Source organism: Cetorhinus maximus, chromosome 5 (assembly GCF_964194155.1).
Source record: "Cetorhinus maximus chromosome 5, sCetMax3.hap1.1, whole genome shotgun sequence".
In the NCBI taxonomy this organism is placed as follows: Eukaryota; Metazoa; Chordata; class Chondrichthyes; order Lamniformes; family Cetorhinidae; genus Cetorhinus; species Cetorhinus maximus.
Window position 1 is genome coordinate 154,356,126 of NC_135883.1, and position 23,117 is coordinate 154,379,242.

Here is a 23,117-nt window from a genome sequence, read left to right on the forward strand (position 1 = left end):
CGCTCAGGTACTGGGTTCAATATGGAATCCATCCAAGTTCTCATTTAGTACAGTGCACTCCGACTCAACACAGATGGCTCAGTCAGCCGAAGGGAGGCACAGCGTGACCGTGTTAGCAAATTTGTCATCACAAATGGAGCCTGACCTGAGAAGCCTTTCCAGTGAGTTAAAGGTTGCCCGACGCTCTGAATTCAGCCTGACTACCATAGCGCGGTGGGCTCCAGAACATGAGTAGCAATGCTGAAAGACCAACATAGCACTGGTCAAACCGGAGTGCAGGAGGCCTTTTGGCCCATTTGATCTCTATCCTGAATACCAACCTTCTACCCGGCACAGCACTCAGCTGTTTCTGAAATGAGCTCAGTGTCTCATGGCTGTTGTTGTGTTCTGCATAAAGGACTGGCCCAACTCCTTCCCTGAACTTAACTTCCATGGTCCTCTGCCAGTACAGGCCTGTATTCCAGCTCTGGTGCACTTAAACCAGCTACAACCTAAGAACACCATCATTCCCCCAAATTTCCCTCAAGACGTGGTTATATATCACAGTCCTGCCATTGTCACAGGGTCAAAATCTATTAATTCCCTATCTAAAATCAGAATCCTACAGCACAGGAGGAGGCCATTCAATCCATCTTGTCTAGGCCGACTCTTTGAAAGAGCTATCTAATTAGTCTTGCACCCCTACTCTTCCCTAATAATAAGCCTGCAAATTTCTCTTCAAGAATTTATTGCCTCCCTTTGTTATCATTGAATCACAACTCTCCAAGTTATCTGCAGTCCTCTAATTCTGGCCTCTTGTGCGTCCCCGATTTTAATAGCTCCACCATTGGTGGCTGTGCCTTCACTTGTCAAGGCCCCAAGCTCTGGAATTCCCTCCCTACAACTCTCCGCCTCTCTACCTTGCTTTCTTCATTCAAGATGCTCCTCAAGACCTACCTCCTTGACCAAGCTTATGGTCACCTGACCTGAGTTTCCTTATGTGGCTCAGTGTCGTAATTTGTTTTATAATTATAATATGAAGCGCCTTGGGATATTTTATTACATTAAAGGTGCTATATAAATGTAAGTTATTGTTGTTGTTGAATCTGTTTCCAGCACTCTTTCAGGCAGTGCACTGCAGATCACAACAATGTCCTGTGTTAACACGTTTCCTCGTGCCCCCTCCAGTTCTTATGCCAATCATCTCAAATGAACCTATGGCACTATTTTTCTCTGGTGTCCTAGTCAATAGTTGTTGCTCAACCAACACCACTAAATCAGATGCAAAAACAAAAAATACCGGAAAAACTCAGCAGATCTGACAGCATCTGCGGAGAGAAAGGCAGAGTTTAAGTTTCAAGTCCGTATGACTCTTCTTCAAAGCTCTGATGAAGAATCATTCAGACTCCAAACATTAACTCTGTCTTTCTCTCCACAGATGCTGTCAGATCTGCTGAGATTTTCCAACATTTTTTGTTTTTGTTTCAGATTTCCAGTGTCCACAGTATTTTGCCTTTATCATTAAATCAGATGATCTGATCATTTATTGTTTTGCTGAACTGAACCCTTCTAGGCTCAATGTGGCTGTTCAGATTCCTTCATTACATCTTCAAAACTAATTAATAAGTGGGAGAGAAACTTTGGGGCATGCTGAGGATGTGAAAGGTGGTTCTTTGTTTATTAGCATTCTCCAGCAAAGTCAGCTCCTCATGTGGAGAGGAGGGTGGGAGGGGGAGGAGTGAGAGAGGGTGGAGTCTGCCAGAGGGATTGAAGAGCATGGAAAAAGAAAATTGCAGTGGCCAGAAGCAGGAAAAACTGAACATAAAATTGACAGGTTTGTCTCAGTGACACAGTACCTCATTGGCTGTGTTCTTAGAGCTGTTTTAAGGCCTTCGACGATTGTGTTTCTCATCTCCATTTCCTCTTCATCAAAGGCAAAAACTGTCTGCATCTGTAAAAGAAACCAAACATTAAACTGTCCAGCATCGAACTTGTTAAACAAAAACAAAAATGCTGGAAAAACGTAGCAGGTCTGACAGCATCTGTGGAGAGAAAGAGTTAACGTTTCAAGTAGATGACTTTTTAACTGTTGTTTATATCCACCTCTAAAATTTTTTATGTCCATATCCAAATGCTGCAAGACCTGGACAACATTCAGGCTTTGGGCTGACAAATAGCAAGTAACATTGGTGCCACACAAGTGCCAGGCAATGACCATCTCCAACAAGAGAGAATCTAACCTCGCCTCTTGATGTTCAATGGCTTGAACATCCAAAATCTCTACTACCAGTGGTGAAATGCCAGATTTAGAGGATAGAAGGGTTGGGATGAATCTGGGGAAAGTGGCTGGAGTAGGGAAATGGGAAGACGCAGTGAGATTTGGCCCTGAATTTTACGCTCCCCCGCTGGTAGGTTTTTAGGCCAGGAGGGGGGAGGCATGAAATTAAAGGAACATGATTCCCTCAGGTTCCCGCGTGCCCCGACCGCACAGCGATTTTACAGCTGGCAAGGCCTCGGGTGGGAAGCTGTCCTTGCCCCAGTTATTGGGCTCTTAAGGGCCATTTCCTGCCCAGCCTCAAATTTTAGGCTGGAGGAGGATTGACCCAGTGTGAGGGAAGCCTGAAAATCGACAGGCTTAGAACGAGGGTGGGAATGCGGGGGTGAGGTGGGGTGGGGGCACGCCTCCATCAGAAGGCCCCTTCTGAAGTCGGGCACCACCCCCTTAAGGTCTGTTGGCCTCCGGACATCCGTCCACCACCCGTGCTCTCCCCCAAGACCCCCAACGACCCCCAGGCCTTCCCTACCCTCCCCCACGCCCTCCCCCAGGACCCTAAAATTACCTGGGCCTCTGGTGCCCGGACTTACCACAGAATTTTCCCAGATTTGCGCTGTGCGGTAGCGGGCAAGTAAAACAATGTTTTACCCGTTGGCTGTGATGGCGGGCTTTCACACTGTATCATCCCAAAACCGCCTCATTATTTATGCATTCCCAGGAAACACGCCATTTCCATGGCAGGCGAGCTATCATTCACCCTCCCACCATCACCCCACCGTTGCATCACGCCGGCCGCCACGTTTAGAAAGGCAGCCGCCAGCAAAGAGCTCATCGCCACCAGCTCACCACCGCTGCCCGGGAGACATGGCCAGCAAAGGGAAAAAGACTGCAGCCCCCCAGCTTCAACCACGGGCCCCTCGAGCATCTGCTGGATGCCGTGGAGGCCCGTTGGGATGTCCTATACCCCCTCTCTGGCTGCAGGATGGGCAGCAACGTGACTAATCTGGCTTGGGAGGCGGTGGCAGTGGTGGTCAGCGCCAATGCTCTTCAAAAGAGGACAACCACCTGATGCTGCAAGAGGATGAATGACCTTCTCCGTTCTGACAGGGTGAGTCACTTTTCTCATCACTCTCAACTCACACACTCACAAACACATCACACATCCACAGGGCCAGTGCAAGGGACATCACCATTCACTCTCTCACACACACCGTCATTGTCCTCATCCCATTCATGGAACCACTCACCATCCATACATGCCAGGCATCCTTACCATCTGGTCTGGCAGGCATCCTGCTTACACTGTCTCCAGTTCTATCCATGTAGGACAAGCTGATACACAACAAGAGAGAGGTCGCAGACCGGTGGCGGAATGCCCGAAATCAAGGTCCTCACAAACTTTGAAAACAGAGTCATCCAGCTGGCCGGCGACAATCTGGACTGTTCCTGTGCTGCCGGTGAGGTTGGCGCTGCTCTACCAAGTGAGGTTTCACAGGCCACTGCCATGCACTAATTATCTCCCCTTGCTTTCACAGGCATACCCGCCAAACAGCCGACAGAGTCCATGACCCAGGGCCTCAAATCAAGCCCCAAAGAAACCTCTGTGAAGGAATCTGAAGGCACCCTCCCTGAAGTCCCATCACAGTGCTCACCCTCACCCTCCACCAGCACAGAGACACACACCTCAGTGGGACTTAGGTTTAGAGTAGCCTTGGGATCACAATCTGGTGAGCACATCGCACTGTCTGATCCACAGTAGGCGGAGGCAGGGACCTCACAGGCATCCAGCACTCAGAGGACTGCTGGAGGCCAGAACATTGCTGAGTCCCAGTCAGGTGATGAGCCTCTGGACTCGGTCATGTCACAGTTGCTGGAGCTGCAAAGGCAGGCTCGGGAACATCAGGAAGGGATGTCCACTGCACTCCGCAGTTTGTAAGGCATGATGGAGGAGTCCGTCTGAAGTGTCTCAGTTGCAGAGAAATGGTCAGTTTATACAGGTGTCCCTACTGCGTGGCCCCTTCCCTCGCCTACCCTGGCCCCCCACCTCGATTTCTTGTGCACGGGATCCAACGCCGGGGCAGCAGTCGCCTCCCCCAACCCGACAACAGTCACCCGGGGACTGGGCAGCAGTCGCCCCGGACACCCTCCCGATGACAGTTGCCTCCGTGGCCGGGCAGTAGTTGCCCCCGGGCACCCCTCTCCCCCCGACAATAGTCGCCTGCAGGGCAGGGCGGCGTTTCACCTCCGCTCCCTGCAAAGCAACGGGCGACCCTGGCGAGCTCTGCAGAACGGTGCTGTTCACTCACCTCCAGTGCCCCCAAAGCAAAGGCCGCCAAGTGCGCACAAGCAAAACACGTCAACGCACTTTCCCGCCGACGTGGACAGACGAACTGGCCGGGGGGGGCCCAAGAACTGGCGGGATGGCCTTTCAATGATATGCTGATGTATTGCAATGAGCTCCCCGATGACCGTTGGTGGGAAAGGAGGCGGGCTGAGCGGAAGATCGCAGCCTGCCTTCCCACCATCGTGAAACAGATTGCGCCATATTGTCCGTGCACGCCCGCTGCCGCCGGCAGGCACAAGAAATACCACCCTGGGTCTCAGACATCCTAACGCAATTCCTCTTCAGGCCACTGCAGCTCTTCTGGCTGTGGGGGCTGGAGTTGGCCGGCAGCTCTCTGAGGCAGGACTTCCTCCCGAGTGAAGGGTGGGAGTCCCGCCTGCAGCTGCATGACACTCAATCGAGCTCGAAATGGCTGCTGGGAGGCACTGGGAGTCGGCGGGGATGTGTTCTCCGCCGGTCCTTCGGATGGCGGGAAGCGAAACCCAGCCTTCTGAGAAATTCAGACCATGGAGATGATTTTAAATTGGATGTTTTTTTGGGGGGGAATGGGAAGCTACTGTGGATCAGACCAGAAGAGGGAGAGATGACAAGCCTAAAAAAAGTATCTCCTGAAAGACAGCTTTAAATCCCACCTTGTGTCAATAAACTGGTTCAGGTGATGGGTTCAGCAACAACAACAAATTGCATCCATATAGTATCTTCATTGTGGTGAAATGCCCCATGGAACTTCACAGAAGAGATTATCAAACAAAATCTGACACCATAGGCAGGATTTCGGTCGCGGGACAGCGGGGAGTGGGAGGGGGCTGGTGGGGAGGGGGTGGGTTAGGGAATTTCCCAACGCCAGTCGACGTCCCAGTTCGCCAGCCCCTTCCTGACTCCTGGCCATTTTCGAGGAGGCCGGGTTGGGTGCAAATCGGCCACCCGTCCGCAAGAGCGGGCAGCCAACAGAAACAACTAAAGGGCCTATTGAGGAAGGCTCCAGTCAGCAAGTGGGCCACCCGCAATGCCTGAGTCACAGCCAGGGAAAGGAGTCAGTCTCCTAGCAACAGACTGGGGACCCACCACTCCATAAAGATTTGACTGCCTCCCCTCAACGGCCAGTGAAGGACGTTGGCCACAGCAACTGCCACAGGCTGCCTGCAGGAAGAGTTCCCGCCTTCCACAAGGCTGGTCTGGTATCTCTGGCCATTTTTAGTTTTGTAAAATATTGTGAGTGCTGAGAGGGCATCTCCATCTTACCTGGAACTCCTTCCCTAAACCTCTCCACCTCGCTCCTCCTTTAAGACACTTCTTAAGACCCACCTCTTTGATCAAGCTTTTGGTCTCCTGTTTGAAAACCATGTGGCACGACATCAAATTTTATTTGATGATCACTCCACTGAAGTGCGTTGGGATGTTTTACTATGCTAAGCACACTATATAAATCCAATGTTGTCCCTGGGAGCGGGAAGATTGTTCCATATGTTGCGCCGTGGGCTGCAGATTCTCAAAACAGCAGATTTATGGAGGATTAAAATAGATGCAAGATGGGGAACAGGAATAAGCAAAGGAATATTTATTGCATTCTCACGCACAGTGCTGAACTCTCCGTGTGTGCTCAAGGCAGCATGTTGTTGGAACACAGCAGTCAACTTTCCATAACTTTGTACGGCAGATAAACAAGAATGCGGTAAGGAACAGAGGGATGCCTTCCGCAGGTTTGATGTATGGAGATATCGACAGTTGGGGAATTAACAATAGCCACACACGGTCTCTGTCCGGTTGGAATTTTGAGCAGCAGTTTTTTTTTAAATGTTTTATGGTGGAATGTATCGCTCACCCACACATGTGACCGTGCAGCTTGAGAGCATGATGCCTGGGGTGCGTGAAACCCTTTACTCAAACCGCTCTGATGAAGGACCCTCACACAAAGCATTAACAGGCCTTTTCGCAACTGCTGGTGCTGGTGTATTTTCTGCTCTTGTGTACCAGATATGCAGCTTGATATTTAATTGACATGGCAGAGGAAGAGAAAAACTACCGCTACTGCCTCTGGTGGGAGGTGTCCAGAACAAAGTGGTATAACCTGAAAATTAGAGCGAGGCCGTTCAGGGGCTGATGTCAGAAAACCTTTCTTCGTACAAAGGCTAGTGGGCATCCAGAACTCCCCTTCCCAAAAAGGCTGCTGAGACTGGGGGAGGTTGAATGGAAAAATTCAAAACTGTGATTGATGGATTTTTGTTCAACAAGTGTACTAAGGGAATCAAAGCGGGCAGATGGAGTTAAGATGCAAATCAGACATGATCGAATCGAATGGTGAAACAGGCTCGAGGGGCTGAATGACCCACTTCTGCTCCTACGCTCATAAAGAAATTTAGGCTGGGGGTCAAAAAGAAAGTCTGAAAAGCAACACACACATATTTAAGATAGCTGTAGGCACAAGTGGAGCAGATTTTGACTTCTGCAACAATGTAAAACAGGTGACAGCGAAGCAGTGTTCTGCTTTACACTATCCTGATTTTTTTTGACCTCAATGAAAATAAAATTCTGGAGGAACATAAAACGGTCACGATCGCCTGTTTTGAACTATCGTTCAAAGCCTAAATCACCGGTCGAGGGTTCCAGCATTATGAACGGGTTTTGCGGGTAGCTGAGGGGTTGGGAGTGGTTGAGGGATACGGTGAGAAGGCTGGAGGAAGGGCTTGAGGCTTGTTCCACCCAACAGCACTATCTGATCTCGAATTACAGCAAAGGGATTCATGTGACTAGATAGTCAGGTGCCAATTTTTTTTGTTGTTGTTTATTCATTTACAGGATATGGCCTTGCTGGCTAGGCCTGCGATATATTTCCAAATCAGGGTGGTGAGTGGCTTGGAGGGGACCTTCCAGGTGGCGGTGTTCCCATGTATCTGCTGCCCTTGTCCTTCTAGGCAGTGGTAGTCGAGGGTTTAGAAGGTGCTGTCTAAGGAGCCTTGGTGAGCTTCTGCAGTGCATCTTGTAGATGGTACACGCTGCTGCTACTGTGCATCGGTGGTGGAGAGAGTAAATGTTTGTGAAAGGGGTGCCAATCAAGCGGGCTGCTTTGTCCTGGATGGTGTTGAGCTTCTTGAGTGTTGTTGGAGCTGCACTCACCCAGGCAAGTGGGGAATATTCTGTCACAGTCCTGACTTGTGCCTTATAGATGGTGGACAGGCTTTGGGGAGTCAGGAGGTCAGTTACTCGCCACAGGATTCCTAACCACTGACCTGCCCTTGTAGCCACAGTATTTATGCATTTACAGATTAACAGAGCAGTAATGGTAGGGTTTGGGTAGAAAGCATATCACTTACTGCAGCCATGGAGTTGATGCGGTCAATGTAGTAATCAGGCCAACTGGTGGCCTGCTTGTTGGGGTCATCTTGTTCCTGGAAAGCAAGAAACGATATTCAGTTAAAATTTAGACTTTAACATTTTTCCACCCATCGACACACAAATGTCAAGTTACAATATTGCATAATGCAACATTGTACAGAGTGGTATTGTAGAATACACAGCAACAAGATGTTCCACTACAGCACGGCATAGCACAGCATAGAATCATAGAATGATTCAGCCCAGCAGGAGGCCTTTTAGCCCATTGTGTCCTTGCTGGCTCTCTACAAAAGTAATTCATCTAGTGTCCCTCCACCATTTTCCCATAGCTCTGCAAATTTTTCCGTTTCAGGTAATAATCTAATTCCCTTTGAAACGCCATGACTGAATCTGCCTCCTCATAGAAGGAGGCCATTCGGACCATCAAATCTGTACTGGCTCTTTCAAAGGGCAATCTAGTTAGTCCCACTCCTCTGCTCTTATCCCTCATATCACTGCAATTTTTCTCCTTCAAGTATTTATCCAATTTCCTTTTGAAAGCTACTATTGAATCTGTATCCACCAGCCTATCAGGCGGTGCCTTCCAAATCCAACCATTCGTTGTGTAAACACATTTTTCCTCATGTCGCCTCAGGCTCTTTGGCCAGTCACATTAAACCTGTGTCCTATCAAAACACTTCATGAATTCAAACACCTCCATCAAATCTCTTCTCTGCTCTAAGGTGAACAACCCCAGCTTTTCCAGCCTATCCACATTGAAACATTCAGCATGCATAGTCTCTTCTCATTCCCCCTATCAAAATTTATCACTTCATACTTTTCTGTGTTGAATTTCATCTCTCATATGTGTCCTGAAGTCTATCACTAACCTCTTTGATTACTAACTTGATTAAAGTGCAATACAGTGAAGAACAGTATGATACACTATGGTGTAATATAGCATAGTACAATACAGTCTCGTGGGGTATTGTGCAATATGGTACCGTACAGTGTTGTGTTGTGTTAAGCACAGTAAAGCATGGCATTGAAGAACACAGTATGGTGCAGCAGAGCTGAGGCTAGTACAGTACAGCATGGTACAGTACAGCATGGTACAGTGCAGCATGGTACAGTATGGGAACCAGGAAAACGAATAGCTTCTCATGCCCCTTCTGAAGTTCTGATTCAAAAACAGCCACTGAGATCAATATTAGGAAATTTCTGTCCTCATTACAACCCGCTGTTTAGCCATTAATTAGTACGCTAAACATGAAGGGATTTATCACATTTATACCTCTAGTTTTCCCTCTCCTGAAAGCACTAAGTCACACTGGATTGCAGGCCTTTCTGCCTCACCCAAGTGGCTCTTATCCATGTGTGAGTGTAGGTGATTAATGTTCACCAGCAAACAGGGCTGTCACCGGCCTCGCCTGTTGCTAGCCACACACCCAATATCCAGCAGAAATCGATGGATGGCATTTGGGAGTGGGAAGCCAAGCTGACTACCCTGACTCAGGGACACAGAGACGAATTGTACTGAGATCAATTAACTCAACACAGTCTAGATATCGGTGCAGGGACCTTACTGACCTGTCCACTTCTATAGCACACAGCACGAGGCATTTCTGCACTGAGCTTTTCATAACATTGAGGAAAGGAAAACTGGACCACACTATTAGTCACAGGTGAGTTCTTCATTCATCTCCTTACTGCTTGCAAGCTCCAGCCATGTGCAAAATAGCTTCATGCACTGTATTTCAAATTAATTCACCACGTGTGAGATGCTGCTGAGAGGTGTGATGTTTTATAAAGGCAAGTTCTTTTGAAAGTTAATGTCAACGATCGGAAATTGATGTACTGTGATATAGACTGTGGCAGCCCCAGGAACTCCAGAGGGAGAAGGAAGTCTTTCACTTCAGCCTCCAGTCTCTGACTGCAAACACATTATGAATTAAGAATGTTTCCCTACGTAACAAGAGTGACTACAGTTCATAAGTAATTCATTGACTGTGAAAAGCTGTGGGACATTCTACGGTCATGAAAAATGCAATATAAATTCCAGTTATTTGTTTCGTTCTTCTTTCCATCTTATTAAGTAACATTTTGCAAACGTATATGCAGCATTGGGGAGAATTGTCCTGCACGTCTACTACTGCTCCAACATATCGCCCACCTCTGCCCCTGCCTCAGCTCATCGACTGCTGAAACCCTCACCCATGTCTTTGTTGCCTCCAGGCTCAAATGTTCCAATGTGGTCCTGACTGCCCTCCTACTTTGCATCCTCCACAAACCTCAGCTCATTCAAACTTCTGCTGCCTATACCCTAATTCACACTGTTTAAGGATGAAATTGTAGAGATGCAGCTGTAGGCAGGTCTGCCAATGGTGGGGCGATAAAAGTCAGGGATGTACAAGAGGCCAGGATCGAGACCAGGAGCAAAGAGCCCTCGGAAGATGGTAAGGCTGGAGGAGTTTATAGGTAGCAGTGAAGGCATGCAGGGGTTCTTCTTAAAAAAGGTGATGATTTTACAATCAAGGTGTTGCCGGCTGGGTCAGGGAGAACAGGAGTGATGGGAGAATGGAAATTGGTGCAAGTTCGGATACAGGCAGAAGGGTTTTGGATTAGCTCAAGTTTATGGAGAATGAAAGGTGGGATACCATTGATATTATGCAGACTTGCATAGTAATGAAGGACCAAAGAAGTCTAATGTGATTAATGTTCAGAATGGACTGAAGGATTGTCTTGAATACTGTGCCCAAATTCTGGTCCTCCCTCATGGTTATGTAATTGGGAAACATTCAGAGGAGGGCCAGAAAATGTATTCCTGGTTTAAAGCACCTTTGTTACCCAGAGAGGAGGAGCTGGTTTTGTGGGTTTTTTTATTTATCCATGGGATGTGGGTGTCGTTGGCTGGGCCAGCATTTATTGCCCATCCTGGCTTGCCTTTGAGAAGGTGGAGGTGAGCTGCCTTCTTGAACTGCTGCAGTCCCTGTGGTGTAGGTACACTCACAGTGCTGTTAGGGAGGGAGTTCCAGGATTTTGACCTAGCGACAGTAAAGGGACGGTGATCGATCTCCAAGTCAGAGTCATGAGTGAGTTGGAGGGGAACTTCCAGGTGGTGGTGCTCTCATGTATTTGCTGCCCTTGTCCTTCTAGATGGTAGTGGTCATGGGTTTGGAAGGTGCCGTCTAAGGATCCTTGGTGAGTTCCTGCATTGCATCTTGTACACACTGCTGCTACTGTGCGGCGATGGTAGAGGGAGTGAATGTTTGTGGATGGGGCGCCAATCAATAGGGCTGCTTTGTCCTGGATGATGTCGTGCTTCTTGAGTGTTGTGGGTGCTGCACTCATCCAGGCAAGTGGAAATTATTCCATCACACTCTTGATTTGTGCCTTGTAGATGGTGGACAGGCTTTGGGGAGTCAGGAGGTGAGTTACTCACCAGGATTCCAAGCCTCTGACCTGCCTTGTAGCCACAGTATTTATATGGCTAGTCCAGTTCAGTTTCTGGTCAATGGTAACCTCCAGGATGTTGATAGTGGGGGATTCAGTGATGGTAATGCCATTGAACGTCAGGGGGCAATGGTTAGATTCTCTCTTCTTGGAGATGGTCATTGCCTAGCAAATGTTACGAATGTTACTTGTCACTTGTCAGCCCAAGTCTGGATATCGTCCAAGTCTTGCTGCATTTGGACATGGACTGCGTCAGTATCCGAGGAGTCGTGAATTGTGCTGAACATTGTGCAATCATCAACGAACATCCTCAATTTTGACCTTATGATGGAAGGAAGGTCATTGATGAAGCAGCTGAAGATGGTTGGTCCTAGGACACTACCCTGAACAGCTCCTGCAGTGATGTCCTGGAACTGAGATGATTGACCTCCAACAACCACAATCATCTTCCTTTGTGCTTGGGATGACTCCAACCAGTGGAGAGTTTTCTCCAATTCCCATTAACTCCAGTTTATCGAGGGCTTCTTGATGCCACACTCAGCGTTGCCTTGATGTCAAGGGCAGTCATGTTCACCTCACTTCTGGAATTCAGTTCTTTTGTCCATGTTTGACCAAGGCAATAATGAGGTCAGGAGCTGAGTGATCCTAGCGGAACCCAAACTGAGCATCAGTGAGCAGGTTATTGCTAAGCAAGTGCCACTTGATAGCACTGTTGATGACCCCTTCCATTACTTTAGTAATGAGTGAGAGTGGACTGATGGGACAGTAATTGGTTGGGTTGGATTTGTCCTGCTTTCTGTGTACAGGACACACATGGGCAATTTTCCACGTTGCTGGGTAGATGCCAATGTTGTAGATGTACTGGAACAGCTTGGCTAGGTGTGCAACAAGCTCTGGAGCACAAGTCTTCAGTACTATATTATACTACAAAGATAGATAGAGAGGAAACTTGATTGAGGTCCATAAAATAATAAAGGGACTAGATTGTGTGCACGCTGATAAATTATTTCAACCAGATGGGTTAGGCAGAACCAGGGGTCAAGCATATAAATTACACACGGGAAGAAAGGGGCTAGATATTCGGTGGTACTGCTTTGCTCAGAGAATAATGGATAGACAGCACGACGGGCTGTTGGCTTGTGCTGTGGCTGCTGATACACCGTGTATCATCACTAGACTGCTGGACTGATTCCTGGCTTGGAAGGAAATTGCATCATGCAATACAAGTACAATTAATATAAGCTGTGGTCAATGTGGTGGAGTTTCGATTGCCTAGAGGGAAGAGAGAGGAACTTGCCAGAATTATTTATCCCCTATAATTGGAACCCTTGCCAACTAAAATATGAGCAGGTTTATCTCACCATTCAGCACAAACGGCAAATATCCAGTACCATTTTGAAAGGGTGCTCACAGGGTTTGGTACTGAGGTGCGCAGATCAAGCAGATGTCCACCCCCAGTCTGTGCTGGAATGGGTTGGTATCAGGCAGGGGCAGCCAGGGTGGGGTGGTGGGCGGTGGCATCATTGGTGCAGGGCTAAAAATAACAGTCAGGATTCCCACTCCTGTTCATCATTCAGTGAGAAACACCTGTTCCCCATCAAAGTGACATTTCCCGTAGCTGAATAGCCAGCTCACTACATAAACTTATGCATGAAGAATGATTTAGATGCCTGAGGTCTCATTTCTCTGTAACTGGTTGGGCTTTGATAGGCTTCCTGAGAAACATTGTGTAACTTTATTACATGGAACAAGTTATTCCTCAGACACACAAGCTGGAAAGTCCATCAGGGAGCACTGGACGGCCAGAATATTCAGGCTGTTTCTTCCACCATGACTATCATCTGATTCAGATAAACCTTGGCTGTTAAACGATTAGTGAGGGACACAGTGCTTTCTATTAAACTCATTTGCTGTACTGTGTGATAATCTGTAACACTTTCCCATTGTCCGAGAAAAAGAGACCCTGGCCAACATAGTGAATGAACTGTGTTATAAACCGTGGTGCTATTGAGATCACGCGTTCCCACAATGCAGTTCACCAACATAGCACTGTGGCAGCAAAGGTCAGCAAGAGACTGTGAAGAAACCCACAAGATAAAGCCCTAAAACAATGTGATTTGGGAACAGCTCGGACTCCGAGCTCTTCTGTGACTCAAAGGGTAGCGCTCTCTGCTCTGATTCAGAAAGTTGTGGGTTCAAGCCCTATGTCAGAGACTTCAACACGTAGTCTAGGCTGACACTCCAGTTCACTCCATTGAGAGAGTGCTGCACTGTTGCCGCTGATGTCTTTTGTATGAGATATTAAACCGAGGCAAATAAACATAAGAGCCACAGTGCTATCTGAAGAAGAGCTGGGGAGTTCTTCCCCATATGCTTGCCAATAATTATCCCTTAACCAATATCACTGAAACAGATTAATTAATTATTGATGTTTGTAGGAGCACAAATTGGCTGCAGCATTTCCTTCTTTACAATGATGACACTTAAAAAATATATAATTGGCTGTAAAGTGCATTGGGATGTCGGAATTTACTGACTCATTTGAAAGATGGTGTCTCTGAAAACGCAGCACTGCCTCAATGCTGCATTGGATTGTCAACCTGGATTTCTTACTTGAATCTCTGAAATCGTACCAACAACATCAGAGACCTGCCAGTAAGCCATAGCTGACACAGGCATCCTCAGACTCATGAGGAAAAATTGTTCCCTCTGTTGAGCACCTCCTGCCTCCTGAGTTGCCGCAGTTGCCTTATGAGGAAAGTTTGACTAGGTTGGGCCCATACTCATTGAGGTTTAGAAGAATGAGAGATGATCTTATTGAAACCTATAAGATTTTGAGGAGGCCTGAGGGTTGCTCCTGAGAGGATGTTCCCCCTCGTGAGGAAATCTCGAACTATGGGACATAGTTTCAGAATAAGGGGTCTCACATTTAAGACGGAGATGAGGAGGAATTTCGTCTCTCAGAGGGTTGTTAGTCTTTGCAATTCTCTATCCTAGAGGGTAATGGAGGCTGGATCATTGAATATATCCAAGGCTAAGTTAGACAGATTTTTGATCTAGACGGGAGTTAAGGGTTATGGAGGGGGAGGCAGGAAAAAGGAGTCGAGGCCACGAACAGATCAGCCATGATCTTATTGAATGGCTCAGCAGACTCAAGGAACTGACTCTTATAATCTTATGCCTCTATTTTTTTTTGATTCGCATACAGTAATAGGTTACTAAGCTTTTGCATGCCAGTTGCCCTTTATCCTGCCTATAGCCTTTCCTGTATTTATTACACTCACTTTTTCTGAATTCAAGCACTAATGGATGAGATGGTTTCAAACCGTTAAAGTCCAGTCTTGCCTCTTGAGGATTTCTAATTCTTAGCTCCGTGCTTAAACTCACAGGGCTGCATTATGTATGTTACGGCCCTGTGGGGTAAGGCTATGACCTTCATATCACTTCCTCAGTATCTTGTTAAATGTTGTGGTGGATTTTCTTCCATGTCAGACAACAGTCTGACTAAAGAATAGTCCCAATGGATCCATATCATCTGCTTGACCCAACATAACAGCAGCCCATTAATATGAAGGTGCATAAACACAACCTTCTGATCTAGAGGAAAGATATTTCGCAATATAACTGTCACATTTACAAGCTGTGGTTAAAGCTTCCCTTAATACCTCCTGAGGGATAATGAGGCCCTTTAACTCAGAATTGATTCCTAGATTAAGTTATTTAAGTTTCTCAATGGGACGTGTTGCAAATTGATCTCTTTTTCAGCCTCTAGTCTCACTGTTGAGTTTAACCAGATTAGGCCTTAACTAAGGCTCCCACTTTCTCTTCAGTAATGCGGGATGGGTGTGTCAAGGCAGCAGCTGCTGAGTTAATGCTCGAGGTAGATCCTGTCCAACAGAACACTGTGCTGGTGAGGGATCACTGTCCCAGGACTCTGGGCCGCAAAAGCCTGCTCTGCTTTGGCAGATTTTCCTGCTTCCTTTTTCTCCCACCTGACCTCACGCCGCCTGAGCTGTTGGCACATCCTTGGTGTCTTTAATTAATGTATTTCGTTTCTCTCATTACGCCTTCTGCTATCGCATGCTAACTTTCCCCATCCAACAATCTCCTCTTTCCCATTTGTGCGCTGCACAGACCACGCTTCCAAAACGCTGGAACTCAGGGAAATGCTGGAAACTCTCAGCAGGGAGGCAGCATCTGCGGACAAAGTGAAGTAGAGGTAAGGGGCTTATTATCAACAGGGAGCCGGGGAGTGTGGGGGAGGCTGAAATCAGCACGGCCATGGACGTGAAGACCTGCCAATCTAATGGCAGGGCCTCATTGGAATATTGTTGGGTTGCATCCCTCCTGGATTTTCACTTGAAAATTTAAGGGAATGGAAATAGGGACAGTTTCCTGATGCTGATAGTTTAGCCTACCCCCGACACCCTGACCCTTTCTCACTCATTGTGGGGGTAGTTAAAATCAAAGTCTTTATTTGAACTTATGATGAAAGGTCATCAACTTGAACTGTGAATTTTGTTTCTTTCCCTATCAATACTAAAATTTTAAATGTATTCATCATGGGATTGATCTTCTGATATGTTTAATTTATTCATCATGGGATCTTGGCATCACTGGAAAAGCCAGCGTTTATTGCCCATCCCTCATTGCCCTTGAGAATGTGGTGGTGAGCTGCCTTCTTGAATCGCTGTAGTCCATGTGGTGTAGGTACATCCACAGTGCAGTTAGGAAGGGAGTTCCAGGATTTTGACCCAATGCTGATGAAGGACTGCAGATATATTTCCAAGTCAGGGTGGTGTATGACTTGGAGAGGAACTTACAGGTGGTGTGTTCCCATGAGGCTGCTGCCCTTGTTCTTCTAGGTGGTTGTGGTTGTGGGTTTGAAAGGTATTGCTGAAGGATCCTTGGTGAGTTGCTGCAGCGCATCTTGAACGGTACACATTGCTGACACCGTGTGTCGGTGGTGGAGGGAGTGTTTAAGGTGGAGTGCCGGATGATGTCGAGTTTGTTCTTGGAGATGCACTCATCCAGGCAAGTGGAGAGTATTCGATCACACTCTTGACTTAGCATTTTGTATTCTTATTTTATTTATTCTGTGTGCTTCTGTCTTTTTGTGTATGTACCTGGCTGTGTGCATGTCTATACGTGTATGTGTCTGTCTGTGCGCCTGCCTGTATGTGTATGTATCTGTCTGTATGTCTATCTTTGTGAGAATTTGGTTTCTCTCCTTGCTTCTCTTTGCTTCATTCCTTTGTAAAACCCGCTCACCTGTAATTGTTTCCATTTTTGGTGCATAACCTATACCTGAAGATTTTGCCTCTTTCCACAGGTGATTTAATGACCTCCTATGATATTTTCTGTTCTTGTTTCACATTCCCAACATTTACAATATTTGCCTGCTTCTTTTGCAAAAATATGTCCTGTTATTTTTCATTGCTCCTCTGCTCCTTGGACGTGACCTGGACACCGAGCGTCACGGGCACCTGGTAGAAAAAGCAGAGCAATACTAAGGCCTCTGTGACCTGCTTATTCAGGATGCTGTTTCCTCGTGTATTTGGAAAAAAGTGTCTAAAATAAACTAGGCTCAGTACTGGGCTCCTTGCTGTTCAATGGTATATATCAGTGATCGACACTTAAATGTAGTGGATATAATAAAGAAGTTTGCAGATGATATAAAAATTGGCCATGTGGTTGAGATCGAGGAAGAAAGTTGTAGACTGCAGGAAGATATTAATGGACTGGTCGGGTAGGCATGAAAGTGGCAAACAGAATTCAATCAGGAGAATGAGGTAAAATGCTTGGGAAGGGCAAATAAGGCAAGGGGATAGACAATAATTGGTAAGATGCTGAGAAGTGGAGAAGAAATAGAGGGACTTTGAAGTGCACTTTAACAGATTCCTGAAGGTAGCAGGACAGTTAAGGTAATTAAGAAGGCATCCTTTATCAGCCACAACACAGAGTATAAGAACAGGGAGGTTATGCTGAAACTGTATAAAACACTAGTTAGGCCAGAGATAGAGTACTGCATACAGTTCTGGTCACCACATTACAGGAAGGATGTGATTGCACAACAGAGGATACAGAGGAGATTTACAAGGATGTTGCCAGGAATGGAAAATTTGATCTATGAAGAAAGACTGGAAAAGCTGCGGCTGTTTTCTTTGGAACAGGGGAGGCTGAGGGGAAATTTAACTGAGGTGTATAAAATTACAAGGGGCTGAGACAGAGTGGATAGGAGGGATATATTTCCCTTAACAGAGAAATCAATAACCAGGGGTATAGGTTTAAAGTAATTGGCAGAAGGATTAGAACAGGGAGGGGGGGTGAAAGTTGAGGAGAAGTTTTTTCACCCAGCGGGTGGTGGGCATCTGAAACTCCCTGCCTGATAGTCTGCCTCATAACACTTAAAAAAAAACACTTGGGAATGCACTTGAACAGCCATAGCCAGCAGAGATATGGACCAAGAACCGGAATCCGGGATTAAGCTGGAAAATTCTTCTTCGGCTGGTACAGGCACAATGGACTGAATGGCCTCCTAAGCTGCCATTAATTTTCTATGTTTCATTTTTCTGTTTCTATAAGCAGTCACAAGTCCAAGAGAAACCAACTAGCATCTCCACCGATAGGAGTAAGCTTTGTTTTTAAAACATATACAGGGTAATTTTGACTTTGATAGGTTGTGTAGCACAGACAGTATCGGATCAGTCTCCCCTTAAACAACTCTCCAGATTTTAATTTCCAATGGCTCCAGTTGAAATGGGAGAAAATAGTATTTTACAGACGGCTGAGGGCTTTGCACTGAAATGCTCCCCTACTCAGGCAATACGTCGTCTGGATTGCTCCTTCTTTCTTCAGTTAACCCCAAGCTTTGCCACTTTGCTCTTAGCTACTCTGTCTAATTCCATCCAATGTTTCCTTCCCTGGTCACTCGGTTTAATCTGTGCAACACATTTCCGCAAGGGAGAAAGGTTTGACAAAGGGGTTGTTTGAATGCAGACAACTTAATCCTGGAAATCTGACTGACAGCTCGAAATGGGACTTCATGCCAACTCAAGCCCAGTCAGCGGCAGTTTTTTATTTAACAAAATACATATTCCCCTCCCCACGGGAGAAAACCCCTACAGATCATAGACCAAGAAATTTAAATAAATATTAATGGTAGCATATTATAATATATCTCCTGCCTATTTTATATTGTTATATTGGAGACGTTGGTTGGCTTCAGTATTTACAATATTCTTATTAAGAAAACACCTCTCTCAATCTCGCTCTGCAGTGCCAAGATTCTGAAATGGTTACAGATGTTGTGTGAGGCATGTCATGTGGTAGCGATTCTGTTTTGCATCTTAGCAAATGGCTGGTAATGTTTTATGAGCTCCATTTTCTTTTCTAAACGATTTTCCTATTTTGTCAGCACATTGATCAGGATGACGAATGCCAGTTACAGGGGAGCGGACTGAATGCTTTTCACATCAGGCATCAGCAGGTCACATTTGGTGAAGCGAGATGTAACAGAGTGCCACCCTCTCAACGCCCCATCGGAGAGGAGCACCAGTGTGAGAATTAGAAATGCCAGAAGACAGTTCATACGAACATATGAACACACGAACTAGGAGCAGGAGTAGGCCACTTGGCCCCTCAAGCCTGCTCCGTCACTCAATCAGATCATGGCTGATCTGATTGTAACCTCAACTCCACATTCCCGCCTATCCCCGATAACCTTTCAATCCTTGGCTTAACAAGAATCTATCCACCTCTGCTTTAAAAATATGTAAAGACCCTGGTTCCACCGCCTTTTGAGGAAGAGAGTTCCAAAGACTCACGACCCTCTGAGAAAAAAATTTTCTCTTCATGTCTGTCTTAAATGGGCAACACCTTATTTTTGTTATCATGGATAGAAGACTGGCTAGCTAACAGGAAGCAGAGAGTTGGCATAAGTGGGTCTTTTTCTGGTTGGCAAGATGTGACACAGGGATCAGTGCTGGGGAAGCCTCAGCTTTTTACAATTTATATAAATGACTTGGATGAAGGAACAGTTGCTAAAATTGCTGACGACACAAAGATAGGTAGGAAAGTAAATTGTGAAGAGGATGTAAGGAGGCTGCAAAGTGACATAGATAGGTTAAGTGAGTGAGAAAAGATCTGGCAAATGGAGTATAATTGTTCCCTTTGGCAGGAAGAATTAAAAAAATATATATTTTCTAAATGGTGAGAGGTTGCAGAGTTCTGAGATTCAGATGGATCTGGGCGTCCTAATGCATGAATCACAAAAGGTTAGTATGCAGGTACAGCAAGTAATTAGGAAAGCTAATAGAATGTTGTAATTTATTAAGAGGGGAACTGATTACAAAAGTAGGGAGGTTAGCTTCAGTTGTACAGGGCATTTGTGAGACCACATCTAGGGTATTGTGTACAGTACTGGTCTCCTTACTTAAAGAAAGATGTAAATGTGTTAGAAGAGAAGGCAGGAAACAATAGGCCAATACTATATCCTGTACAATACTGTAATTGGCCTATTGTTACCTGCGTTCAGAGAAGGTTTACTAGACTAATACCAGGAATGGGCGGGTTGTCTTATGAGGAAAGGTTGGACAGGTTAGGCTTGTATCCACTGGAATTTAGAAGAGTAAGAGGTGACTTAATTGAAACCTTTAAGATCCTGAGGGATCTTGACAGGGTGGATGTGGAGAGGATGTTTCCTCTTGTGGGAGAATCCAGAACTAGGGTCACTGTTTAAAAATAAAGGGTTGCTCATTTAAGATAGAGGTGAGGAGAGTTCCAAAGACTAACAACCCCCTAAGAGAATAATGCTTGACCTATATAATTCATATAACACAAGATATAATAAAATTCATATCATAGAATCATACAATACAGAAGGAGGCCATTCGGCCCATTATGCCTGTACTTTTCTGAAAGAGCTCTCCAATTAGTCCCACACCATTGAAAAGCATGGTATCCACTAAGATAATGGCACATGGGTTAAGGGAGAATGCAGTCATATTGACAGAGAGATGAATAGAAGGAGAAACAAAGGCAAAGGCTGAAGGTGAAAGGAGATTTGTCTGACTAAGAAAGATGTATTTAGTATTCTACTGGGAATAAATCCAAAATTTGCTGATGACATGAAATTAGGATGATTGGGAGAGTAAGGCAAATTCGTCACAGAACCCTAGAAGCGTACAGCACAGAAGGTGGCCATTCAGCCCATCGTGCCTGTGCTGGTTCTTTGAAAGATCTATTCAATTAGTCCCACGTCCCTGCTCTTTCCTCACAAGCCTGCAAAAGCTTCATTTCCAAGTAGTTTGAAAGTCATTGTTGAATCGGCTTCTGCCACCCTTTCACAGTACACTGCAGATCATAACAACTCACTGTGTATTATTTTTGCCCCCTCATGCCCCTTTTGCTTCTTTTACCAATCATTTTCAATCAGTGTCCCCTGGTTACTGACCCTTTCTGCCCCTGGAAATAGCCTCTCCTTATTTACACTTATCAAAGCCCTTCAAGATTCTGAAAACCTCAAACAAAATGCCCCTTAACTTTCGCTGCTCTAAGGAGAAAAACCTCACTCTCCACATAACTGAAAACTTTTATCCTTAGTAACATTCTAGCAAATCTTCCCTGTAGTCTCGCTAGGAGCTTGATGTCATAAACTGCCCAGAATGGGCCAGAGTACTCCAGTTGGGGCCTAACTAGCGTTTGCTAAAGGTTTAACATAATTTCCTTGCTTATGTACTCTATGGGCCAAATTTTCACTCCTGAGTCGGGAGCAGAGTGTCAGGATAATTCCTGACTTGTCAAACCTGACTCAGGGGGAAAGCGCCCTGGATCTTCAGTTTTTCGTTCCGGGAGTTGGGGGGAGGAGGTGGGGGCGGGGGCAGCGGGGTGTGTGTTAACGGCATTCAGGACCACTGCACTGCCCTTAGAAACAGTGCGGAGGCGACCACAGGAGCTGTTAGGTCCCATGGCGGGCTGAATAAAAGACCCACCCTGGTGCCCTGGGACTTTGTCCCAATTACAAGAAAAACAAGAAAACAAAACAGCCCTCTAGACCTCATCCATCACCCCCCACACACCCCCATGACCCCTCATCCCCTCGAAGCCAACCTATGCCCCTCTACCCACCCCCATGGCCCTTTATAACCCCATGCCAACTTAGTGCCAACTCATGCCAACCCTTGAGCCCCCCCCAAAACCTTGCCCTTGCACCCTCCATTCCAACTCACCCAGAATCCACCATGGGCAGACCTCAAGAGCCATAGTGAAAGGAAATAAAATGAAGTTCTGAGTGCCTATTGCAGACTTCACTATCAAAAAAACTCCCATTCATAAAACTCACTTAATGCATTTAAATTCCTTCAAGTAATTAATCTCTTATAGAAACAAGCATTTCCTTCAAACACTTAATACCTTTCAAAAACAAACATTTTATTGAAGTGCTTAATCCTTTATGAAAATATACATTTATATTCATAGCATTTGGAGCTGTCAATCAAACTATGAACTTCCAGGCACCGCACTGTGATAACGATAATGATAGGTTGTGGAATCAGTCATGCAGTACTAATGCTATAATGGTAGCCCTCGGGGTTATGCCAACAGACAGCTAGTGAAATTGTAAGCTGCCACAGCTAGCTGGTTATTTTCAGAAATTTAAAGGGCCTGGGAATTTAAATGACTTGACAGCTTGATAGTTCCTGACAGTTTCTGAACTTATCCGCTTTTTAAGCACATTCATGTCTAATCTTAACAATCCCAAAGGGTACCTGACCTCTCCCAAAGGGACACCTCACCTCTCCCAAAGGGGTACCTGGACCTCTCCCAAAGGGGTACCTGGACCTCTCCAAATAACTCCAGCAGCTTTAGGCCTTTTCCTTAAATGCCTAAAGCCCATGAGTCATGTTTTGGACATCCCAGTTATGAAAATTGCATCTGTTTAAGGGCAGCTGCACTTTTACATGCGCAGCTGCCTCTGCAAACCATAAATGTGCAAGGCACAACCCAACCCCATTCCTGCCACACCACAACACCAACCCCGCCAACCCCCCCCCCCCACCCCACCTCAACCACCCCACACCGGGCGAAAATGGCGGGTGCCTTGTTTGAGGGCAGGACTTCCAGATGCAGGGCTCTGATGCCATTTTGGCACGGAGCCCTTCCAGCTTTGTGAAAATTTATTTATAAATTTATAAAGCCTTTATTTATAAAGCCAAGAATCCCATTGGTCTTTTTAACAGCCTTCTCAACTTACAAGATTCTGAGAGAGTTTGAACTGGTGCATGCTGAGAGATTGTTTCCCCTGGCTGGAGAGTCTAGAACAAGGTGGCAGAGCCTCTGAATAAGGGGATGGCCATTTCAGACTGTGATGAGAAGGAATTTATTCACTCAGAAGGCTGTGAATCTTTGGAATCCTCGACCCCTGAGGGCTGTGGATGCTTCATTGCTGAGTGTATTAAAGTTGGTAGGTTTTTGAACTCCAAGGGAATTAAGGGATGAGGGGATCGGGTGGGAAAGTGGAGCTCAGGTTGAGGGTCAGCCATGATCCTATTAATTGGTGCAGTAGCCTCAAGGGGTTGTGAAGCCTAATCCTATTCTGATTTCTTACATTCTTATCTTCTTAACATGTCCTGTTACTGTCAAAGAATTCGGCACATATACCCCCAAGGTCTCTCTTTTCCTGAACCTTCTTTAAAATAAGGTTGTCTCTCCTCATTCTTTGTACCAAAATAGATCACTTCATACTTCTCTGCA

The 23,117-nt window shown here is 46.0% G+C and overlaps 1 protein-coding gene across 1 annotated transcript in view; it reads right to left on the reverse strand.

Moving 5' to 3' along the window:
• Positions 1–23,117, reverse strand: part of daam2 (dishevelled associated activator of morphogenesis 2) — a 348,363-nt gene that overhangs the window by 162,254 nt on the left and 162,992 nt on the right. The window contains exons 4-5 of the mRNA XM_078542715.1: positions 7,910–7,984; positions 1,836–1,930 (exon numbers count right to left, since the gene is read on the reverse strand). Coding sequence (XP_078398841.1) covers positions 1,836–1,930; positions 7,910–7,984 — 170 coding nt within the window. The remainder of the gene's footprint in view (positions 1–1,835; positions 1,931–7,909; positions 7,985–23,117) is intronic.